Source organism: Pagrus major, chromosome 4, assembly GCF_040436345.1.
Source record: "Pagrus major chromosome 4, Pma_NU_1.0".
Classification (NCBI taxonomy): Eukaryota; Metazoa; Chordata; class Actinopteri; order Spariformes; family Sparidae; genus Pagrus; species Pagrus major.
This window is the reverse complement of record NC_133218.1, coordinates 15,598,341-15,619,762: the sequence shown is the minus strand read 5'-3', so window position 1 is coordinate 15,619,762 and position 21,422 is coordinate 15,598,341. Positions and strand designations below refer to the sequence as shown.

Below are 21,422 nucleotides of genomic sequence, written 5' to 3'. Positions count from 1 at the left end.
TTTACTTATCCAACAAAAATAAACTACTGTCATGTCACTCCAAAGGTGTTTGTGCTGTTTCAGAGGTTTAGGGACACACTCATGTCACTCAGCAATAATTTCTGGACAGCTATGTCTTTTCTTTGGTGAAAAAAAAAAATTGTCTTGGTCGTTGTTACTCTTTGTTAAAATTTCTGGTAAAGTAATGACTTTTTTTGCTGTATACAAGTAAAAGTTGTCTGACGAAAAGAAATTACAGGGTGTTATCTGTACTGTACTGAGACATTACAGATGAAGCATGCAGCAAGCTTTATACCCTTATGTGCCTAAACTGCCTTGTCTTGTCATCTCGTCCTCGGCATGGAGACCAGTTCTCTTACATCACTGTCGGACCAATTTCCTGCTAACTTTACAACAGTAGCATAGCTCCCATACTGTGTTTGCATAAGTCTCTCTTCAGAAACAAATCTGCTTCTTCTTCTTCTCTTTCAATGCTTCTGTTTTAAGTTTGTCATGACATGATTGGTTTGTACGTTAATTGTAAGAATGGTTTGATCATGTGCACGGCAACTAATGATTATTTTCATTATTGATTAATCTGATGTTTTTTGTTCTTTTTCTTTAATCAGTTAATAATTGTTAGTCCATAAAATGTAAGAAATGAAAAGAAGCCAAAGTTGACAGATTGAAATTATTTGTTTGATTTGTCCAAGCACCAATTGCATTCAGTTTAAAGTCATGGAAGACCAGTAAATGGTTGAGCCATGCACAACCTGTAAAGTTAATGTTTCTTGGTACAATTCACACAGCAAAATGATCCCATTAAAACATATAAAATTGGAATTTATGGAAGATAGTGCTTGTTTTACAGGAGCTAAAAACAACCCATGCGTCTGGCTCGAAAGTTGCTAATAACTTGGTCTTCCAAACCCGCTAGCAGTTAATTACATGGTCCTTAAATTTTCTGATTCAGTGAGGTCTCTCAACATTAGGAGCAAAACCCCTGCTGTGTCTGATAATAAGCCTTAATCATATCCTGAGTGAGATGTAAACAAAGAGAATTTGGTCTTTTTATACTAATTACAGCCCAATCTTTTTTTTTTTTTTGAGTAATTATTATCTCTTATGACAAGCACGCTCAAACATTTTGATACACTCAACAAAATCAAATAAATTATTAGTATTATCCTTCACACTTCAACACAGATTACATTGAATTTCACACTGTGTCAGAGCTGTTTAAGCCAGACCATTAATAGATTTACATTTCAATAAATATTTGAGGCATTAAGCTTCTGTTTTATCCAGTGTGACAACAATAGTACAGGAAGCTTAAATTATAAGATTCTTAGCATGACGGGCAAGTAGAAGTGAAGAGACATAAATCACTGACATAAGTGTAAATGAAAAACAGAGAATGTTTGGTAAAGATGTAGTGAATACTGCAGAACAGGCTGTCATTGCCCTTCCAAAAAAGATTCAGATGAGTGTTTTCTCATTGGGCAAAAACTATAATAAATGGTTGTGGATTCACTTGAGTATTTTAGAGATATATAGATTAGGTTTCTTTAGGTTTAGGTGGCTAAAACAAGTTGGTTTGGGACAGATTGTCGTCATGGTAAAAAGAAAATGAGATGAAGGAAAATTGTAGTTTCTTTCTGACAGAAATAAGACAATCTGAAAGATGTCACTTGTTTCTGACACTCTTGAAAAACTGCTTGTTATCGTCTTTCATTCTTCCGTTGTGATGTCAGACAATCGAATAAATGCACAATTGAATTTTGTTCTTTGCAAATGTTCTTAATGAGGCTGTGAGCAAAATCTCTCATTACATAGTCCCTGACTGTGGTGGAAGAAGTACTCAGAGCGTTTGCTTAAGTTAAAGTACCAACACCACAATATGAAAATACTCCATTGCAAGAAAATGTCCTTCATTCAAAATGCTACTGAAGTAAAAGTACAAAGTGCTCTCAAAGTTTCAAAAGTCAAAGCACAAAAATGGATCCTGTGACTGATAAGACAAAAAGCATTTTACTGTTGTAGCTGGTGAAGATGGAGCTAGTTTTCACTACTTTATCTACAGTAAGAAGTCTTGCTCAGGCCTTCTTCACGGTTCACAAGATAAATCTGAGGGGTCACGAGGTCTTGAGATGATTAACGGGAGAGGAAGGGAAATAATGCTTTGCTCTACAAATCTTCATTCATTTTTTGGACTCAAATTGTCATCATTGTTTCTGAAATATTAGATAATTTTACCTCTTTGGGCATCAGACAGACTTAAATGAAAACATCAAAAAGTTTAGATAGGAAGACATTTGAAAGTTGAAAAAGGGCCGTATTACTAGACAATAACTACACACTGCCAGGGGATACAAGTCAAAAAGACTTGAAAACACTGTTTCAATCTTCAAATGTTCTGTATTTAATAAGCTGCCATGCTGTTTTCAGTAAAATCTTTATTCTGGAAGTAGAATCATATAAGAACATGGAATTATTCAAATAAAGTACAAGTACCTCAAAATTGTAGTGTAGTACTTTAGTAAATGTTCTTTGTTACTTTCCAACTCTTCTTCCTCACTTGTTGTTTCAGTATTTAATTCAGACAAAACATGAAGTGAATTTTGCAAACAGTGTGAATAAAAGAGAATGTGAAGAGTTGACACAAATTATTAGCTCCAGGCACTGCAAATGGAGGCAAATAGTAAGTAAAGCTGAGCACTGAAAATGTTTCAGCTTGAGTGGAAAATTAGCATTCATCCCGAGGCTTTATGACACCATTCCACAGAAAATAAAAAGGCGAAAGGAGAGAAGCTGGAAAAAAAACAAAAACAACAAACAACTTAAATTTCCTGGTGTTTTAAGATGTCAGAAAATAAGCCGTGCAAATAAAGGAAATAAAGCAAAGCAAATAACAATTATCCATTTAATCTGAAGCACCTTGCACAGTCATACTGTACATTTCTGCACTGTTTGAGCCAAACAATGAAGTGAAGAAAATGTGCACAGCTTTTGCTAAAAAAATCCCATGATGCACTTTTTGTGTAAATTACTTCTATGTCAGTAAAGATGCTTCATACCTGTCCAAACGATCCATTTCAAACAAACCCTGTAAGGAACAGTACATGACCGAACAAGGGGGATACAGCTCCAGTTCTGACCTGCCCTGATTGGTGAGAAGCATGTTATTGACCCAGTGATTCTGTGAAATGGGAAATAACCACAGTCCTCCCTCTGACCCTCCTATTATCATGTTTTCTCCACCCTGTTGACAGTGCAGAAACCATAGTGAGTGTGACGGTCGCTGTCCGTCGTCCTGATGATCAGTCATTACGCATCATTAGCCCGGCGCTTCGGGGGGTCACCTCAACATGTCCAGGCCTGACACCGCATCACTCTGTTATAATCACTAATTAGACCAAGCCTGACAGAGACGGGCAGCATGCTCACACGAGGCTGTTGTTATCTCCAGGAGATTCACTGAGCTTACTACTGTCAATGTAATAACTTTCCGGTGACACGATCATTCATCACTGTGTTAGCTTGTTGTATTGCAGAAAGAAAGAAATCCCCTTTGGAAACTGTTAAATTGTATTAATCTCTGATGGTTTATATGTCCCATTAATTATTCTGTAGGAGCTGTTATTTGTTTTTCATTCAATGCACCGAACAACAGCTATTATAGCTGATTTTTAAAGCTGGTGGAGGTGCATTAAAATGCAGTCCCTCTCTTAGCCAGTGGGTGTTGGCGAGTCCATGAAATGTGATATTAAAGCTGCGTTAAGCACTACTATTGAAATAAACATTTAATCAAACGACTCACAATGTCAAACAGCCTCGAGCTCAATCCAGATAATAATAAACTTCACCCATGGAGTCGACTAAGGGCACAGCAGCTGCAGCATTTAAAAATACATTAGTCTAATATGACTTCTTATATGATCAATAGCAGAACAGAGAGTAGTGCAGCCCTCAAACACACACAAATGCTCTTTACATATATATTGATTTAAGTTGCATATTGATTGAAAAATTCGACTTGGTCTTGCACCGCTTTACTTGTCCGGAGTGTTTTTAATGTATTACCCAGGAGGACCCCGCAGGTGCTGTGGCAGGAGTCTTATAGTCATTCTGAAGAGGAGGACAAAAAGCTTTGGTGGGGCAGCTTTTATGCACTGAGTTGTTGGAATAATCTTCCAAGGATTTGGCCCTTAAAGGGTAATTCCACCAATTTTACACATCAAAGTGTCTTTACAGATCTTGTGGAGTACTACTGCAAATGTGAAAAAGTAGTATAAAGCCTTTTGTGGCTCCAGAAAAGGCTGCATGTAAGCTGATGAATTACCTGCAGTGAGGTCCCTCAGTGGATACATTGCATTGTGGGTAATGTAGGTATCAGGCTTTGAAAACCATTCTACACTTGTACAACACTGCTGGACTCATTGTAGACAGTTTAAAGTGACTCTGTGGAACTTCTGTGTTGTGCTGGAAGCCGGTCGTTACTTTATGTTAGCGGACCCCATTTTCATGCTGACGTTAGCTACTGTTGCTCTCTGTTAGCGGAGCGGAGAGAGGCACTGAGACGAGGCCCTCGAGGATAAGTCACATTATTTTGACTGTCGCGGAAGTCCCTCACAAAGAAATCCACATTCTGGTAGCATTATACAACTTAAATAAATCACCCACAGGCTTGTATAGGTGATCGAGAGAGACGGGGAAGGTCTAATTTTTCACGTTACATTACAATCTGTGTACATATGGCCAATAAACAATGCATGTAAAAATACAATTCGTAGCTATTTAGAAATGCACGTAAATTGCTACAAATTACAAAGAGCTCCTTTAAAAACAAATGATCAAAATTGTTACAGCAGAACCAGCAGATATCATCTTTTTATGCTATACATTCTTCTTCCTTCTCAAAACCTGGTGTTTAACACTGATGTCTCTATATGATCTACATCTATAAGCAAACCAGACCACCAGTGATAAGACTGGCTATTTCTATATAGTTAATATATAGTTCTGTGTTGGATAGCTCATTTAATTAAAATGTATGGCAGAGTGTGGAGGATGAAGTCCAGTGATACAGTACCAGGAACATTTTATGACTATTATGCATTTGATTGTATTTATGTTATTTCACTTTGAATATTATCTCTTACATTTCAACTTTTTTGTGTGCATTCGTCTTCTGTTGGTTGAGTAGAAACTTCACTTCTATCTTCGTAGTCTAACTGTCAAAGTTTATTTGTAAAGTTATGGATAGCAACATTCCTTGCAAGTTAATAAGTTTGCTGACAAGGTCAAAAAAACAAAACAAAACAAACATATAATTAGACACATCTTGCTCCAAGTTTGAATTTTCTTTCCTTGTATCCTTCTATTTCAAACATTCATGAAACCCTGAACTGTCAGGGCACTTATTGCACTGGTCATTGTCATTAAAAAAGGGCCCCCAAGTGTGTTTTAGGACGGATTTATTGCTTGTTCAGCTTGGCAGTTTCTCACTTATACTCATTATCCATAAATTCCGCCTCTGCATCTGTCTGTTTATACTTCAAACTCTGTAATTTCAAATTGGCCAGCAGACATTAAACCGCATATATAAGCAGCAGTGGCCGTCAGTGTTTTGGTTTCTGTTGCTCCCCTCTCTCAAAGCCATTACCACACTGAATATTTCATCGTGTAACTCTTCCTCTATTACTCTACCATTAATGCAGCCTACTTTTTATATCCCCTCACATAAACTTGCACATCCAACCAGCACTGTTGACATTCACCTCCATTTTATAGTTCAACGGGGGGAGGAAATCCTTGGGAAGAGAAAAGCTAAATAATTTCTCTTAGTTGCTCCAGGGCTTCATGAGCACCGCTCATTAATTAAGGGGAATGTATTAGTCATGACTCCCACCAAAGCCGTTGCATATTCATGAGGAGTGTGTTTTAGTGAGTGTGTACCTTGTGAGTGGAGGCCGCCTCAGGCCAGGTCTTGACTGGCATTTAAAGACACAGCTCATGGTTTGATGTAAAAAGATACTGCAGCTGTGCAGCTCTGTCATAAATCCCCACCACAGCATCATTAAGGGCTGCTTTTTTAATGTATTGTTTATAATCATCCAGAATCATGTTAGATTCTAATTGAAGTTTCATTAACTGCGGCTTAATCAGTTTGATAAGCTCAGCAGCAGGACTTGAATCAATAAACACGTTGCCAAAAATCAATTAATCCCATATTTATGAGCAGCAGAGAGATCCATGATTATTATTTCATGATGTTATAATTATGTTAATTTTCAAACCTGTTTGAAATCAGATTCCTTTTTCTCTAATAGCACGTTGCAACTTAAGCAGAGTTGCAGTGGCCTCAGGTCAACTCCTGAGCAGCCTCATTAGGAGCTTTCAGTGGTGGGCTCATTAGTGGAACATGTAGCGTGTCATGTGTGACATGTTGATTCTGGTGGGATTAACTTGCTGAAGCAGGCGGAGGCAGCGCTGAAAACTGTGGACTTTAGAAACAAGATCTGACAGAAATTAGTCATTGTTTTTTATTATTGAAGACATTACAAACTGTCAATCAGACACTTATGAATCATAAATGTTACAAGAATATATATCTCTATATATACCGTTGCAATCAAAATTATTCAACCCCCATTGCATTTTAGGTTTATTGGCAAAATGTAACATTTTTCAGGTGTTTGCAATAAACAAATTACACAAGAACAGTTTAAATAGTTAAATAAAACTAATATTACAAGGATTTTATCCAAATTCAACACTAAATCCTACTTTCAATGACTACTGCAGTCTCAAAATATATAAAACCCCCTGAATAGAATTCCTCATAAGAGCACACATTTGCAAATCAGGTGTGGTCTCAGGCACACCTGATGCAACCAATCAAGGGCTTCATTAGTTCCATCAGGTGTGCTTGACATAAAACACCTCAAATACCTGGACTGTTGACGGTGACGTTTAATTGGATGTTAGAAATATGGCTAAGTCAAGAGAATTGTCCAAAACGTTCAGAGAAGAGATCATTGCCTTGCACAAACAAGGAAAAGGATACAAAAAGATAGCAAAGGCACTGAATGTTCCTAGAGATACAGTTGGAAGCATAGTGCGCAAGTTTAAAGTTAAAGGAACAGTGGCTACACTACCTGGATGTGGCAGAAAGAGGAAGCTATCAACGGCTGCCACCAGAGTCCTGAGGAGGCAGGTGGTCAAAAACCCTCGACTGACTGCAAAAGACCTGCAGCAAGACTTGGTGGCAGCAGGCACTGAGGTTTCAGTTTCCACAGTAAGGCGCATACTAAACGCTGAAGGGCTCCATGCCCGAACTCCAAGACGTACACCACTACTGACCCAAAAGCACAAGAAAAGTCGGCTCCAATTTGCTCAAAACTATATAAATAAGCCAAAGAGGTTTTGGGATTCTGTTCTGTGGAGCGATGAAACAAAACTGGAACTTTTTGGGCCTATGGATCAGCGGTATGTCTGGAGGAGGAAGAATGAAGCATACGCTGAAAAGAACATCCTGCCTACAGTGAAGCATGGCAGTGGCTCAGTGATGCTCTGGGGCTGCTTCGCTTCCTCTGGCACTGGAAACCTGCAGCGTGTGGAGGGCAAGATGGATTCAATCAAGTATCAGGAAATCCTGGGAGAAAATGTCATGCCGTCTGTGAGGAAGCTGAAGCTTGGGCGTCATTGGACCTTCCATTATGTTAGAGGGGTATCTACAGTGTCAAATTTAAAGTCTAATGTAGCATAATCTTTTATCTTCTATCCACGCATATCCTGATGATGCTCCAAACCCTGTTAGTCTGGCCATATGTTGACAAAACTGTGACTTTTTGGGACATACTGAGTGGTTCAAGAGTGGATTATGCTACAGATTCAGTTTTCTGTGGACTATGAAATATGGATCACTGCTGTAATGTGTCGAAACTCCAAGCCACAAACTTTTCTGAGCCACCTCCCTAGCTGCAGGTGTTAAGTTTTTGATACTCCTTAAAAATTCTCAGCAGAAGCAGCTAACCATGAATGTTTGAGTAAAGTCAAGAATATTTAGCTAACATCTGGAAAGCAGAGTTAAAAGTTTTGCTCTGCAGCTACAAGTGCAAATTCCTGACTTACACTATCAAAGCAGTGAGATGGAATTACTGTTGGTAGAAGGTCTCTTAGTGGTGGTTAATCATGCACTGCCTGCAGCACTAAACCCACCTGTTATTCCCTCCGGCCTCGAGCTAACACCAACCATATAAAAATCAAGAGAGCAGTTCATGGGACCCAGCAGAATATAAAACACTGACCCTGAGTATGTAGCATACATACAGCGCTGTATAGCATATAGCCATGTTATTAGTGAGTCAGCGTTTCATTAATGAAACAACTCGAGCCATATTTTTGCACTGCTGACCTTGCACTGTTTTCGTTAATAAAACAGTGTCAAGTTTTATGGTCTTAGAATTTATTCAGCCCATGAAGGACAATGTTCAATTCAAGGATCAGGAGAGAAATGCCAAAATTGCACTTGCACAGTTTTGACAGTCCAACTCTCTGTTGTCAGCTGTAAATAAATCAGCTGATGTAGCTTTTCTACAGTGTGATTGGTCCAGTTTGTTGCACTGTTTGGATGAGTTATCCTGCTTTAATTATATTCTCTCCAGCCCAGTCACCAGGCTAAAATGTTGACAGTTGAAGTTTCTGCAAGGCACTGATACGTTCACATTTGTAAGTGTCATTGGCCACATACCACATTGACATTTCTTCAAAACATGTCGTGTCACGTTCACATGACTGTCATTTCAGCAGGTGGAGGGGATGATGATGGAGTTACATGCGAGAAGGCTGGCAAGCCAGTGTCTGCAAGACTGCGTATCAACATTTATAAGCGTGAAACCACTGGATAGAGTTGAAGCAGGCCATGGGACAATTTCCAATCTTGTTTGTCGCAACAAAAAAACTGATATAACAGTCGGTAACCATGTGGTTATCTGACTGGATCATGAGCACAGCATTGTCATAACATAAAAAAACAACATAAAAGTATACTTTTAAATTTAAGTTGTACGAGCTAAAAAGTTTTAACAACTTAAAATTATCACCTTTACTTGGTCAGCCAGTGTACATCGCCAGCTTTTATTCTGGCAATTGGGTTGATGCTCTCTAATATTTGTATTCACATTTTTAGTCACTAGAAGCAACAGAAACGACCCCTTCCTGTCAGTAATAGTAAGTGATGAAGAGCAGGTTTGTTGTATATGTCTTTGCTGGCTGTGGGACTGAAAATGAGATGATGTTCAGCTTTGTACATGTTGTCCTCACAATCAAAAGTCTCTGCTGAAACTGGAGACTTTTAGGGGAAAACACAAACAGCCCATGATGACCAATCACAGTTCTTATGGTCCATAGCTTTCAGTGGGACTTGGAGTCCATATTTAGCCATTTACTGATATTACATCAGGGCGCTGGGAAATATGGAGACATTTTAAAGGTGCAATATGAAATAATTTGTTGAAAACATTCAATTGTTTTGAGTCTGAGCTCAACAGGTGGCCAATTCTTATATATTGCACCTTTAAACAACCATTTTCTATTAGCTGATGTAAACTTTCTGGAGATGGTGGTCTGAAAGCTTCAAGGGTGCTCAACTTGTTTACATGATTTTGTGAAAGTTAAGTCCTGATATACTTCTTAAATGTTGTCTCTCTAGTCACCAGTATCTAAGCCAGCATCATTAGGCTAATTGATGCTGTTACTGAGCAATCAGTCAGCACACCTGGCGTGTACCAGCTGTTGCTCCCAAGACCTCTACCACCTGATGTTGGTTTTAAAGTAAAACTGGGCTATAAAAAGCACTTGTGCCTTTGTCGTGGTTTGAAGTAACCTTCATGTTACAGAAGCAGAACTGGTGTTGGAGGGTCAGAAAGCTGGCTGTTGACAGAAGAGAAGCTCAGCTGTGGCCTCATATTGTCAGCCAACTAGCTTGTTGACTGTCCGCTCGTCAGTAGAATTTCCACAAATTTTCCGGCTGCTAAGCTGAAAAAATAAAATGAGCATTTTTTTTTCAATCCCCTCCCCATCCTTCACACAACAAACACACGCACGGGATTCTGACTGTGGAGTCTCTCTCTCTATCTCTCCCCCAGAGCATGACGAGTGCGCCAGTGGCCAGAATTTGTGTGATGAGAATGCCATCTGCACCAACACCATCAGAGGACACCTGTGTACCTGCAAGCCGGGCTACGTGGGAAACGGCACCATCTGCAGAGGTAAGTTCCTGCCCTGGAACAGCCCTCCAGACACACAAACACAAACGCCCACTGATACAGACTCAACCCTTCCTCCACATTCTTTGATGGTGGCTGAACCTCTGCTCCGTAACATCATTGCCGGTCTGGTTCACTCCTCCTTCACATCACCTAACCAGGCCGCAGCTGCCACGGAGATGATGAAAATTGATTCTGGAACAGTTTCAGCCTGTTTTTCCACATGTGTGCCTCCTCCCCCTCACTGCTCACCCTGCCCTCTGTTGACCTGTCACCATGCCCATGGCACCTCGCCTGGTTGGCTCTACATTATTATGGATGGAGGGAGGGAGGAGGGTGGAAATGAGAGATGTTTCGGTGTAGTTTGTGTGCTTGTGTGTTGTCTATACAGTTAAACAATATACAAAAATGATAAAAGCCTCTGTTCAGCCTGCTGCATAGACTTTTTAAGATAAGATAAGATAAGATAAGAAGGAAATTATTGTGCCACACACTGGGCTCAGTTTAAGGCAATAAGAGCAGTAAATGTTAGTGAAATATACAAAATATATAAAATATGACACGTTTAAGGAGTAAATGCAAAAACTAGTGCCTTATAGAATACCAATAGAAGTGAGATAAGAGTAATTAACTAACATTAAACAAATGTAGTATCTAGACGAAAGTGTCATGTTTAATATTGCGATGCTACCTAACATAAAAACAACTGTAGGCTAAAGCAATTTGAATTTCACAACATTTTGTTCATCCATGATTTTTCCCACATTTAGCTTCCCACATCGGCAGCTTTAAATATGTAACACATCTGTAAAATGTCACTCAAATAGATTTAAACTTTTGCAGGCACAGTTCCATCACAGTATAAAGTGACAGTTCTAATATTTTAAATGATTTAAGTGCAGTAGTGTATTTTTAACAGCTGCTGTATAGAGCACAATGGCATGCAAGATGTAGTGATTACAAATGAATCAAGTTTTTGATTTTGATTTTTAAGGTGTCATCTTTGGCCACACTTGTCTGAAAACAGGCTACCATGGAAAGTGACTTATGACAGATTTTATGTTAGTTGGTCTCAGCAACTTCTCACGACTCGCCAGTAAACACTGGCTTTTGGCCAAAACCATCAATTTTTACAGGCTGTCCAATTCAGAAATGAAATCTTTAATAAACTCTACGAGTACATGTTATTGTATAACAGCAGCCAATGCTCTTCATTTTTACGATAAGAGTGACTTATTGCTCTATTATAATTCGAAAACGATTTCCCATTCAGAGGAAGTTGCACTGTGTTTAACAACTCCTTTATCGAACTGAACAGTAAAAGGGAAAAAAACATTACATTTTGTTTACCAGTTGCATTAAAAACACTTTGGGGGCTTGTAGTGGCATTTGGTTCTTTATTGTAGTTCTGTGACCCCATGTTAGTGTTAATCCAAGTGAACATTTGTCGAGGGCTGTGTAGCTGTTTACACGCCCTCTGACATTCTAGTGTGTGTGTGTATGTGTGTGCACAAACACACACAACCTTCACTTTTAGTCTCTACGTTCATGTGTCCACTCAGCCATGTACTGTATGAACTATATTTAATTCTATATTTGCACTAAAGGCCGTCGCAGTGGGACAGTCGCTGCAGGTCCAGGGCAGATGAGGCAGGATGGTTGATAGCAGTCCGTGTAGGGCCCTTATGGAGACTGAGGAGACTTGTTAGAGCGTTGCCAGCCTCCTCTACAAGCCAGAGGAGCATCACAGCTGTGTATTAACAGGCATGGAGCCAGTGAGGTGAAGAGAGGGAAAAACATACTCTATGTATTCAATTTACTGAAGTCTGAGATACACTGGATTGTTTGTTCAAGGTGCACTATGTCGTTTTGGGGAAGACAGTTTATTTAGACTAATTTTTTATGCCTAAACAAACTAAATAAACAAACTCTCTTCATTTTCATGACTGAATTAAGTGAATAAACAAACTGATCTTAAAGGACAACACAATTTCAGACTGTTTTACTTTGTTTATATTTGGCAGAAACTGCCACCTTTCTAGCTTCAGACAGTGTTCTGGGGACTTTATTTTCCTCTGAGAACAGCTTGTTTATTCAGTTATGGAAGAAAGAAATATTTATGAGTTTGTGTTAGTCACTAATTAATATTGTATATTTTAAAATTCTGAGTCTGAATTTCTTCTCCAAAACTACATAGTGCCCCTTTAAACATGGTATACATTGTTTTTGATTTACAGTACATAGATTCAGTCAAGGACTGGAAAGGATTAAGATTTAGTCAACAGATTTGTTGCTACATTCAGATTTGATAAAATGTTTTGAAATGGATTTACAGTACAAACAATCCCCAACAATCACAACTGTGGCATTAAAACAACTTCTGTTTCATGAGGTTTAATAGTACAATAACATACCTACATTTAAAAGAAAAGACAATAATCACAGTGCAGCAGAGGAGAGAAGCCTAAAGACTCGAAGACTTGTTTTAATTACACTGCAGTTCATTAAAAATGACACCAAAAAACAATACATGGATTTGAATTTAGACAGAACACAGAGGCAAGCACAGTATTAAAAGAAAAGAAATCGAATAAGTAAATGATGTTCGACCAACAGAAGCATTTTACTCAATAGGTTGAAGATTAAATCAATTTAACAGTGACCTAAATGCTGGCAAGTAAGATCATTATTTCGGTGACATATTCCATGAATTCCATAACTGGTTCTATTAATTTGATTTTAAAAAATTGCAATTCATGAATTTGTACATAAAGACAGTTAACTCAGACAGCAGTGACACTAAGGAAAAGGTGCAGATGGAACTTTCTCATGAAGCAGTTTTTGAATTAGGTCTTTAAATGGCTGATACAGCGGCAACATTTGGTAATGATATGATTTCACTTATTATGTAAGCATAAAAAATGCTTACATAATGAGTGAAATTAGTAAACCTTTATGAATGTTTGAATGAGAAATGAACAAGGCTAAGAAAAGCAATCACTGCCACACTTCAGTCGGTACACATGCAGCGGATATGCAGCCCTACTCATGTCTAGTGCTTCATTGTAAAGAAAGAGATCCCATGAGCTCATGTAATTTTCATGACTGTGTGCCCATGCCTGGCTGCTGTCCAAGTGATGGGAGTATCATTAAGCTTAATTACACTGTGATTTTCCAAACTGCTTAAACATGATCCCAGTAAACATCCTCAAGGCGCTGATATCCCATGATGCAACATATTTTATGATGCAACATATTTTATGTTGCATCATGGGATATCAGCGCCTTGAGGGAGCCAACATCACCAGATAAGACTGGTACTTTGAGGCAGCCTCAGCGCTGGTTCAACCAACACTGAACAACTGCAACCTCAGTATAACATTTTTTTTGGTTTTTGTTTGTCTTCATTTGATTTTTTAAAACCTAATAACACACCAGTCAGCAACAACATTAAAAGAACTTACTGGTGAAGTGAATAAAATTGATCATCAAAGTTCTGCAGGGAAACCTTGGGTCCTGGCATCCATGTGTTTGTCACCTGACATGTACCACCAACCCAAACGCTGTTACGGACAAAGTATGCTGCCTCATGGCAACGGCACTCCCCAACGGCAGTGCCCCCCTCAGCAGGACTGTGCGCCTTACAACACCGCAAAAACTGCTCAGGAATACCCCCAGGAACGTGACAAAGAGCTCAAGGCATCAATCTGTCCTCCAAATTCCCCAGATCCCAATCCGATCAAGCATCCGTGGGATGTGCCAGTAGAAGTCTGATCCATGGAGGCCCGATCTCGCTACCCACAGGACTCAAAGGATCTGCTGCCAACACCTTGGTGCCAGACACCACGGGACTGCCCCAGGGGTCCTGTGTCCATGCCCTCGACGACTCAGAGCCAAATCCAATCCACGGCAGGGCCTCCACGGTTCAGACTTGTTTCGGCACATCCCATTTCGATCATGTCTCAACATATTTAACAAAAGCAAATATTAAATACTATTAATTTTGAACCTCTTGCCATGTTCCACCATGATTTCTACCATACCAACGATTAGCAGACAGGACAGTGTGGAACTAAGATACTACAGGTGTATGTGTGTGTCTGATAGATGGCGAATGATTGCAAGGGGGAAAAGAGATAAATTAAAAGTAGGAAAGCAAGACAGAGGGTAAATGCAAAGATGACAATACAGGAAACAGAAAATGACAGGAGATGGAAAAAGGAGTAGGTGTTTCTAACTGCCCTCACCCCCCTCTCCCCTTCTGTAACACAGGCATTAGGATGGGCGGCAGGTGGAAGGCAGGTCTAGGGAGAGATCAATGCAATTTGCAAAGTGCCTTCCACACAGTTTCTGCCTCTGGATTGTCTCCAGGCTCATGCTACACACGCACACACAAACACACACACACACACACACACACACACACACACACACACACACACACATCTGCAGACAATGTACAACCTGACTGCAGCGCTACCTCCACATTTTTCACTCTGGAAGTCACAGCCAATGTGCAAATGATGGAACACAGCAGCTAGAGAGGCGACGGTCTCAAACAATGTTTAGAATATGAATTATGGACTATAAATACATGGAAATTACTAAACGTGGTGGAAAGACTAATGTTCATGCATGAATGTGAAATACACTATATGGTAAATGGACATCAGAACAAAGTGTGCACGCCTGGACATTACATCCATACGTGATTGTTGCGTGTCATTCCGACACCATGGACATTAATCTGCTGCTAGAACAGCCTCCACTCTTCTAAGAAGGTTTTCCTCGAGATTTTTAAAAACCTGGCTGCAGGGATTTGTTCCAATACAGCTGCAAGAACATGAGTGATGTTGGGCCAAACTGATTTAATTCATCCCAAAGTTGTTGGATGGGGCTTTGTGGAGGCCAGTCAAGTTCCTCCACACCAGACTAAAAGCATAATTTCTTCGTGGAGCTCAGGGGATTGCGGTGTTGATACATGAAAGGGGACTTCCCCAAACTGTTGGTAAAAAGTAAACAGGAAACTCAGCCTCAGACCAAACACTTGTCCTCATACTTTTTGCCATATAGTGTTGCTAATATAAAATTAGCCATTATACAGAGACCGCTCATGACAGTGTCATTTCTACTCACTGATAATATTTGTCAGAAGCAGGTGAGGAGATTCCATACTTTTTAATAATGTCATTAAAACTTCCCGTCTTACCTATCCTATTCTGGCCAATTAGTATTATGCGAGCAGGGAGTTGAAGGAATCAGCCTCTATGTTCCCCTCCCCCTGAGATCTCATTACGGTGTGATGGCGACAGTGTTGGCCAATCGACCTGTGCCTCCCATCTCATTCCCCTCATACATCATCGCGGCCCTCTCAGGAATAAGGGAATTAGTCTGGGCGCGACTGCAGCTCCTCAGCCTGTCCCTGCTAATATTAATAAGGCACAAAAAGTGTATTTAGCCAGGCTTGAGCAATGAGCCCATAGCAGACGGGGCCAAATCGGGTTTCGGAGCCAAAAGAATGTGATTAACTTGACATGTTAAAAGCTTAACAGGTGATGAGTGACAACGCTTATTTGCTTTGAAAGTAAATATTTTCAAATTTCACTGCGGCTCTTGAATTGGTTTACACGGAGAGTGAATTTTATTTGCAAAGCTGTAATTTGACCTTTTGTATTTGTTGTGACTCGAAGGGTGTTTTGCATACTTAATGACTTTAAAACTCAAAATCTCTCAGTTAATTTTTCTTTTAGACCTGAACCCGTTAAGGGTCTGATTATGTAACAAAAACGATAAACCATATTGCAATGGTGGATTCCACTCTAAATGCACTCATTAATCATTTGCAAAACTTAATTTAATCAAAATACTAAACACTAAACACATTGTAGGTATATTTTGTGTATTTTTTTAACATGGTTTATGGGGGACAGGAAGCTCTGAAGTAGAAACCTTCTCAGACCCTTTTCCTGTTAGATCTCATTAAGTGATGTTTCATGAATTACAGATGTTATTTTGTGTTTATATGTGATGAAGTTACTTCCCTTGTTTTCATGTAGTGTATACCTTTCCCTTAATGCTTTCTGATAACCCCTGCAGAGTAGGACTGGACTTTGGGTACTTAGCTGCCATAAGTGAAGGAAGCTGCAGTACTGGTGCTATACTTTTTAACTTGCTTTTCTACCCTTTTTGCACAAAATGAACATGTCCATACAGGTTTTTTAAACGTTGGTTCTCATGCGTCCAGTTCAATGTCACAAACACGTTGGAAAACAGAGAACAGTAGAAGACAGCAGATCATACGCCTCATCAGACTGCATCCAGAAGACTTAAAAATGTGTTTTAAAGAATTAGAGACATAATTATTGTCCAGAGCTAATGACATCATATCTGTTGAGGATTGCAAAGGCCCAGTACCAATCAGGTAGCCAAAAATCTTATATACTCACATGATTGAAAGTGATAATGTTACAGTGGTTGCTTTTTATATCTTTTACATCAGTCTTGCTGCTAAAACAGGTTAAATTGGACAGTATTAAAGACCGGAAGCCCTTAACTTCAACACGTGTCACTGCACTCTGGTGACATGTTTACATCACTGCGGATCAGAGCCTCAGCCGATTAAAAACACTCGTGACTGCTGCAGGGTCATTTGGGAATGAATGCCGATTGTACCCTCATTGAAGACAAAAGCCAGATGCTAGTGGTGTTGGTGGGTTTTTGTCCAGTGTTAAGGGGGTATTACTGAAAAGACCTAGATGTTGCTGCAAAAAGTCAGCTGTGGAAAGATATCCACGGTTCATGATTCTGTGTGACTCACACCTGAGCTCATCTTCTTGAGATCGTGCTCAACAGAAAAACGACAGCACTGGTTATTTGTTAAAAACTGCCTCGTGAATCTACTAAGTAAGTTTTCCTGACAAGCAACCCTGTGTGGTCGTGTGAATGATGGCTTTACTATCTCGACTCACATCTCACTTCTATAGCAGGAGAGTAATTACAGCTAATATTGTTGCTACAGCAATGCTATGCCCCTTCGGTGACTGTTAACGACTCAATAGATTTGCCTGCTACTGATATTATGCAAACAGACGATAGATGGAGAAGTGCTGCTATTGTAGAGGCTCGAACTGCTCAGCCTGACTGCAGCTTTGGTTTAAAAGCACAATTTAAAGACACAGTTAAAGATAATGAGTTCATTCTTCTCAGAGATTTCCCAATCCAAAAGTTTACATACAACCATGCTGGAAAAGTCCAGTTTGTTAGTGCACTTGGTCATCATAAATGTAGCTCCGAATATAACTCTGTATCTGCCTATTACCATGCATCCAGCAGGCCTGCAGCTGCCCCCTGCTTGCTGCGACTGGGATGATTGCAGGGGCACATAAGGAACAGCTTCCATCTCTAGAGCCCATTTTACTCTCATTGATTGACTAGTCTGACTGGAAGCGAAAAGAAATGAGGGGTTAAGACTTCTTCTACCTTTACTTACTCTTTCTTCCTCTCTCCCTCTCCCCTCTCCTTTTGTGTATTTCAATTCTCTCGGGCAGAGAAAGGGCTACCATTATGTCATCTCCCTCAGAGCACAATAAATAAGCCACAATAGTTCAATCGGAGCACGGCGCAAGATTATAGATCAGCATTGTTCCCGCTGCCAGCCTAATGATCAGCAGCCTATTCCAGAGCCTTTGTCGGCAGCAGAATGAGTGCGCTAATCTTGTTAATGGTCTGTTTCATTCCCTAGGACTGGTTTGTATAGACAAAGGGGTTTTAAATAGAGAGGATTTGAGTAGCGAGTCTAAACAGCAGCGCGGAGGACAAAGGCATTGACTCGTGCTTTTCTCATCTTGCTATCGGAGCTAATCACAGAGGAACCATGTTGCAACCAGCTAACAGCGAGCAGTGAAACCCAGGCTAATGTATTCTGAAAGATTGGGGGGGGGGGGGGGGGGGGTTGCTGCAGGGACTGGAGAAGAGAAATGAGAGGAGGGTGTGTTGGTGGTTGGGGGTGTTGGATTCAGCCTTCATTTCCCCTACAAGTATGAAGCATTTAATTTTCTGTTTACATAATTATTGCTCCCCTTCATCCCTTTTTTGATAGGAACAACACATTTAGCGGCTTCTCCGCTGTGTAGTTCTGTGCTAGAGGGCATAGTGTTTTACAACATTTAATTGGGTGAAAACCACAGCATCTGAAGCTATGATTAATTGCAAATGTGGAAGAAAAAAAAAAGATAACACTACTTGTTTTTGAAGCTTTGTAGCAATTATCATTTGAGGCAATTATTTTTAGTCCGTGTCCTGCTGTTAGATGTAGCTGCTGTGCTACAAAGAGAAAAATCCTCTCTTGTGCTCCGCTCTATCAGATCCATTCTCATAATGTGGGCCGAATATAATGCACCAGGCGTAAATCTAGCATGCTGTCCTTATTCTCTCTGATGTGTTTGTCGTCTTCAATCAGTCTTGTGTCAGTGATACTCTGCAGTATTAAATCTGTGTGAAGAATACTCTTTGTTAAATATATAGACATACTTGTCTGTGACACATATTGATACAGAGAATGGCAAAACCATAGTAACGAATAACAAAGTAGTACAAGAATTCTACTTTCTGCAACAAACATGGTAAAACCTATTTGTATAACTCATAGTTACATTTAATATGTCCACAGCTGTTATGTTTGCAACTAGCGGAGGCAGAATGCAACACAGAGTCTCAGTGGAAACATTTGAAGGTTTAATGCACAACAATTCAGATATTAAAGGGCAATGGTGAAACAGGGAGCAATCTTCAAGCAGAGGGGTAATGGAGATTAGCCAGAGGCTGAGTGGCAGGCAGGGAGTAGACAAGGGTGGCAAAGGCAGGTTGGTGGTGTAGAGTGGGAAGGTAGGCAGGCGCAGGAGAAGCTGGAGCACAGGAGGGTAATGTTGTCACAGAGAAAATCACGATGAGCAGAAAAAAGTAATTCTTTGCCTCAGGGTGTAACTAGAGAGGCGACGTAATGATCTGGTGGAGACTAAGGCCCTGTCCACATGTACACAGGTATTTCTTAAAACAAAGATTTTTCTTGGCCTTTTGTACACATGTAAACAGCGTTTTACTGAAAACAGACTGTTTGGAAACGTGCATCAAGGGTGAAGATATTCGTAAACTCTGTTTTCAGTGTTTACGTCTGGACGGGCAGAAACTGAGGTTATTTGGAAATGACTAACGCCAACATCCACGTTGGCTTCCTCTTATTAGTGCATGTAGCATCACTGGCAAATGTGATTTTGGAGTCTGTTCTATGATATTGTTGTACTTGAGTTTGCACATTGACAGTATGGACGTTATATTGTCTGTATTTAGAGCAACACAGTTGCCTGAATAAATGTTAGCAAAGTACATTTCTGCAAAACTACAGATAAGTTCAAGCCGCTACTAGACCGCTAACACTACAGGTAGCTTAGTCAGTCCTTGGGGGGAGGTTGTGAAGAAACAGTCCAAGTTCATGTGTACAAATGTGTTTTATGGCTCGACAGCTTCTCAGGAGGAGCCAGCAGGGTCCACTGAGGAATGTGTTTGAAGACAACTCTGTTAAAATGAACTTTTTTTTCATCCACAGTGTGTCTGGTGTGGCTCTGTAGATGCATTTTATCTTTGTGTTTTGGTTTTATTGCCTTTTATCTATTGCTCTCTGCTTCTGTATCTACTCCTGGTTTTTCTCCAAAGCATTGAGGTGAATGTGAGACAGGAAGAAGTGTGAGGGAAACTTGAATGCAGGAAGGTGGATACATTGGCCTCATGGTCGCTGTTTTCATGTGAACAGCAACGGCCAATAGAACATATGTATGTAAAACATGGAAGCAGGATTTGTGATTTTACACATCTTCATATATCTTGTACTTCTTTTTCATAGATTGTGGCCTTAATGGCCTGATGTGTTGAAGGATCAAGAGTGGTTGAGTGATTTCTCCTTATTGGATTGCTTATTTCGAAGGATTTTCAGAGGTCTGAAGAAGTGATAATGTCCAGTATGTCACAAAAATAAAACATTATAGAAAAGCCAGAAAAAATGACTAGATAAAGGTTCAATTCGTAAGAAAGTTGATTTTTGAGTCTCATTCCCAAATTGCAAACATTAACACTTTGGATTTCCAAACTCGTCAAATACTGACACTTTAGGACTGTGGGTTGGGTCAGCCAACATCAACTGTTTTACTAATCGGACCTTTGAGATAAATCAAAATACATATTTGCAATTTTTTGTTGTTGTGTGTTTCTTATCCCTTTAATAATCTGGCTTATTATAGGACCCTTTTAGAGGTCCTGACAAAAACAAACCCTTCTTTCAACATTTCTTTATGAAATAACCACTTTAAAAGTTGTCACTGATATATGAAAAGCTAGCTATTGAGACCTTTCAACATGGCTGAAAGCCTGCATTTAGCAACCATGCCTACTAAAGCGCTCTCATTTTGGTTATAATTCTAAGCCTTCACTTGATATGTGTCACATGGGAACATATTATCTGAAATGGGTTTCCCCACAGAGTTAGAGGAGGATTTGAAAAATGCAAAGTCCTGGCTTTAGAAAAATCCAGAACATATTTTCTTATTGTACATTAACCACTAATGTTTGACACCAATGAATTGTCTTATCAAACGCCTGTGTGTCTGCTAGACATCACTGATGTCATATAATTACATATGCAGCACAGAAAACACATTGACTTGTTTTTCACAACATTAAGAGTACCACATTCTCACATATGTTTGCAAATAAGATGATGAGATAATTATAATAATAATTACTACAGATTATTAGCACATTACTTATGGGTGCTGGCAATAAAACCTGAAGCACAGGCAGTGTGTTGTAACACACAGCATGTAATTTATACATAAAAGAAAATGTTCGTTAGTTGAGAAATTGTAAGAATAGAGGAAAAAAAAACTTTGTTGACACACATTGTTCTTTATAATTAATAGTGAAGCACATACCACAAACTTAAAAGAAATTGCACTGATTAGACCTCCATCGCTTTCAGTTGTATGCAGCAATATGTTCCCCATTGAAAGTAATTGAGCTTCAGGGTATGCATCTCTTGAGAAACAAAGTCTCTGTATGCTGCAAAAGAGACTAAAAGGAAGTGACACCTTTCACCTGATGTTTATTTGCCTTAATAGGAACAAG

At 39.6% G+C, this 21,422-nt stretch overlaps 1 protein-coding gene across 1 annotated transcript in view; it reads left to right on the top strand.

Moving 5' to 3' along the window:
* LOC140994255 (protein kinase C-binding protein NELL1-like) overlaps window positions 1-21,422 on the top strand; it is a 255,459-nt gene that overhangs the window by 188,512 nt on the left and 45,525 nt on the right. The window contains exon 14 of the mRNA XM_073463824.1: window positions 10,131-10,253. Within this exon, the coding sequence (XP_073319925.1) occupies window positions 10,131-10,253 (123 nt within the window). The remainder of the gene's footprint in view (window positions 1-10,130; window positions 10,254-21,422) is intronic.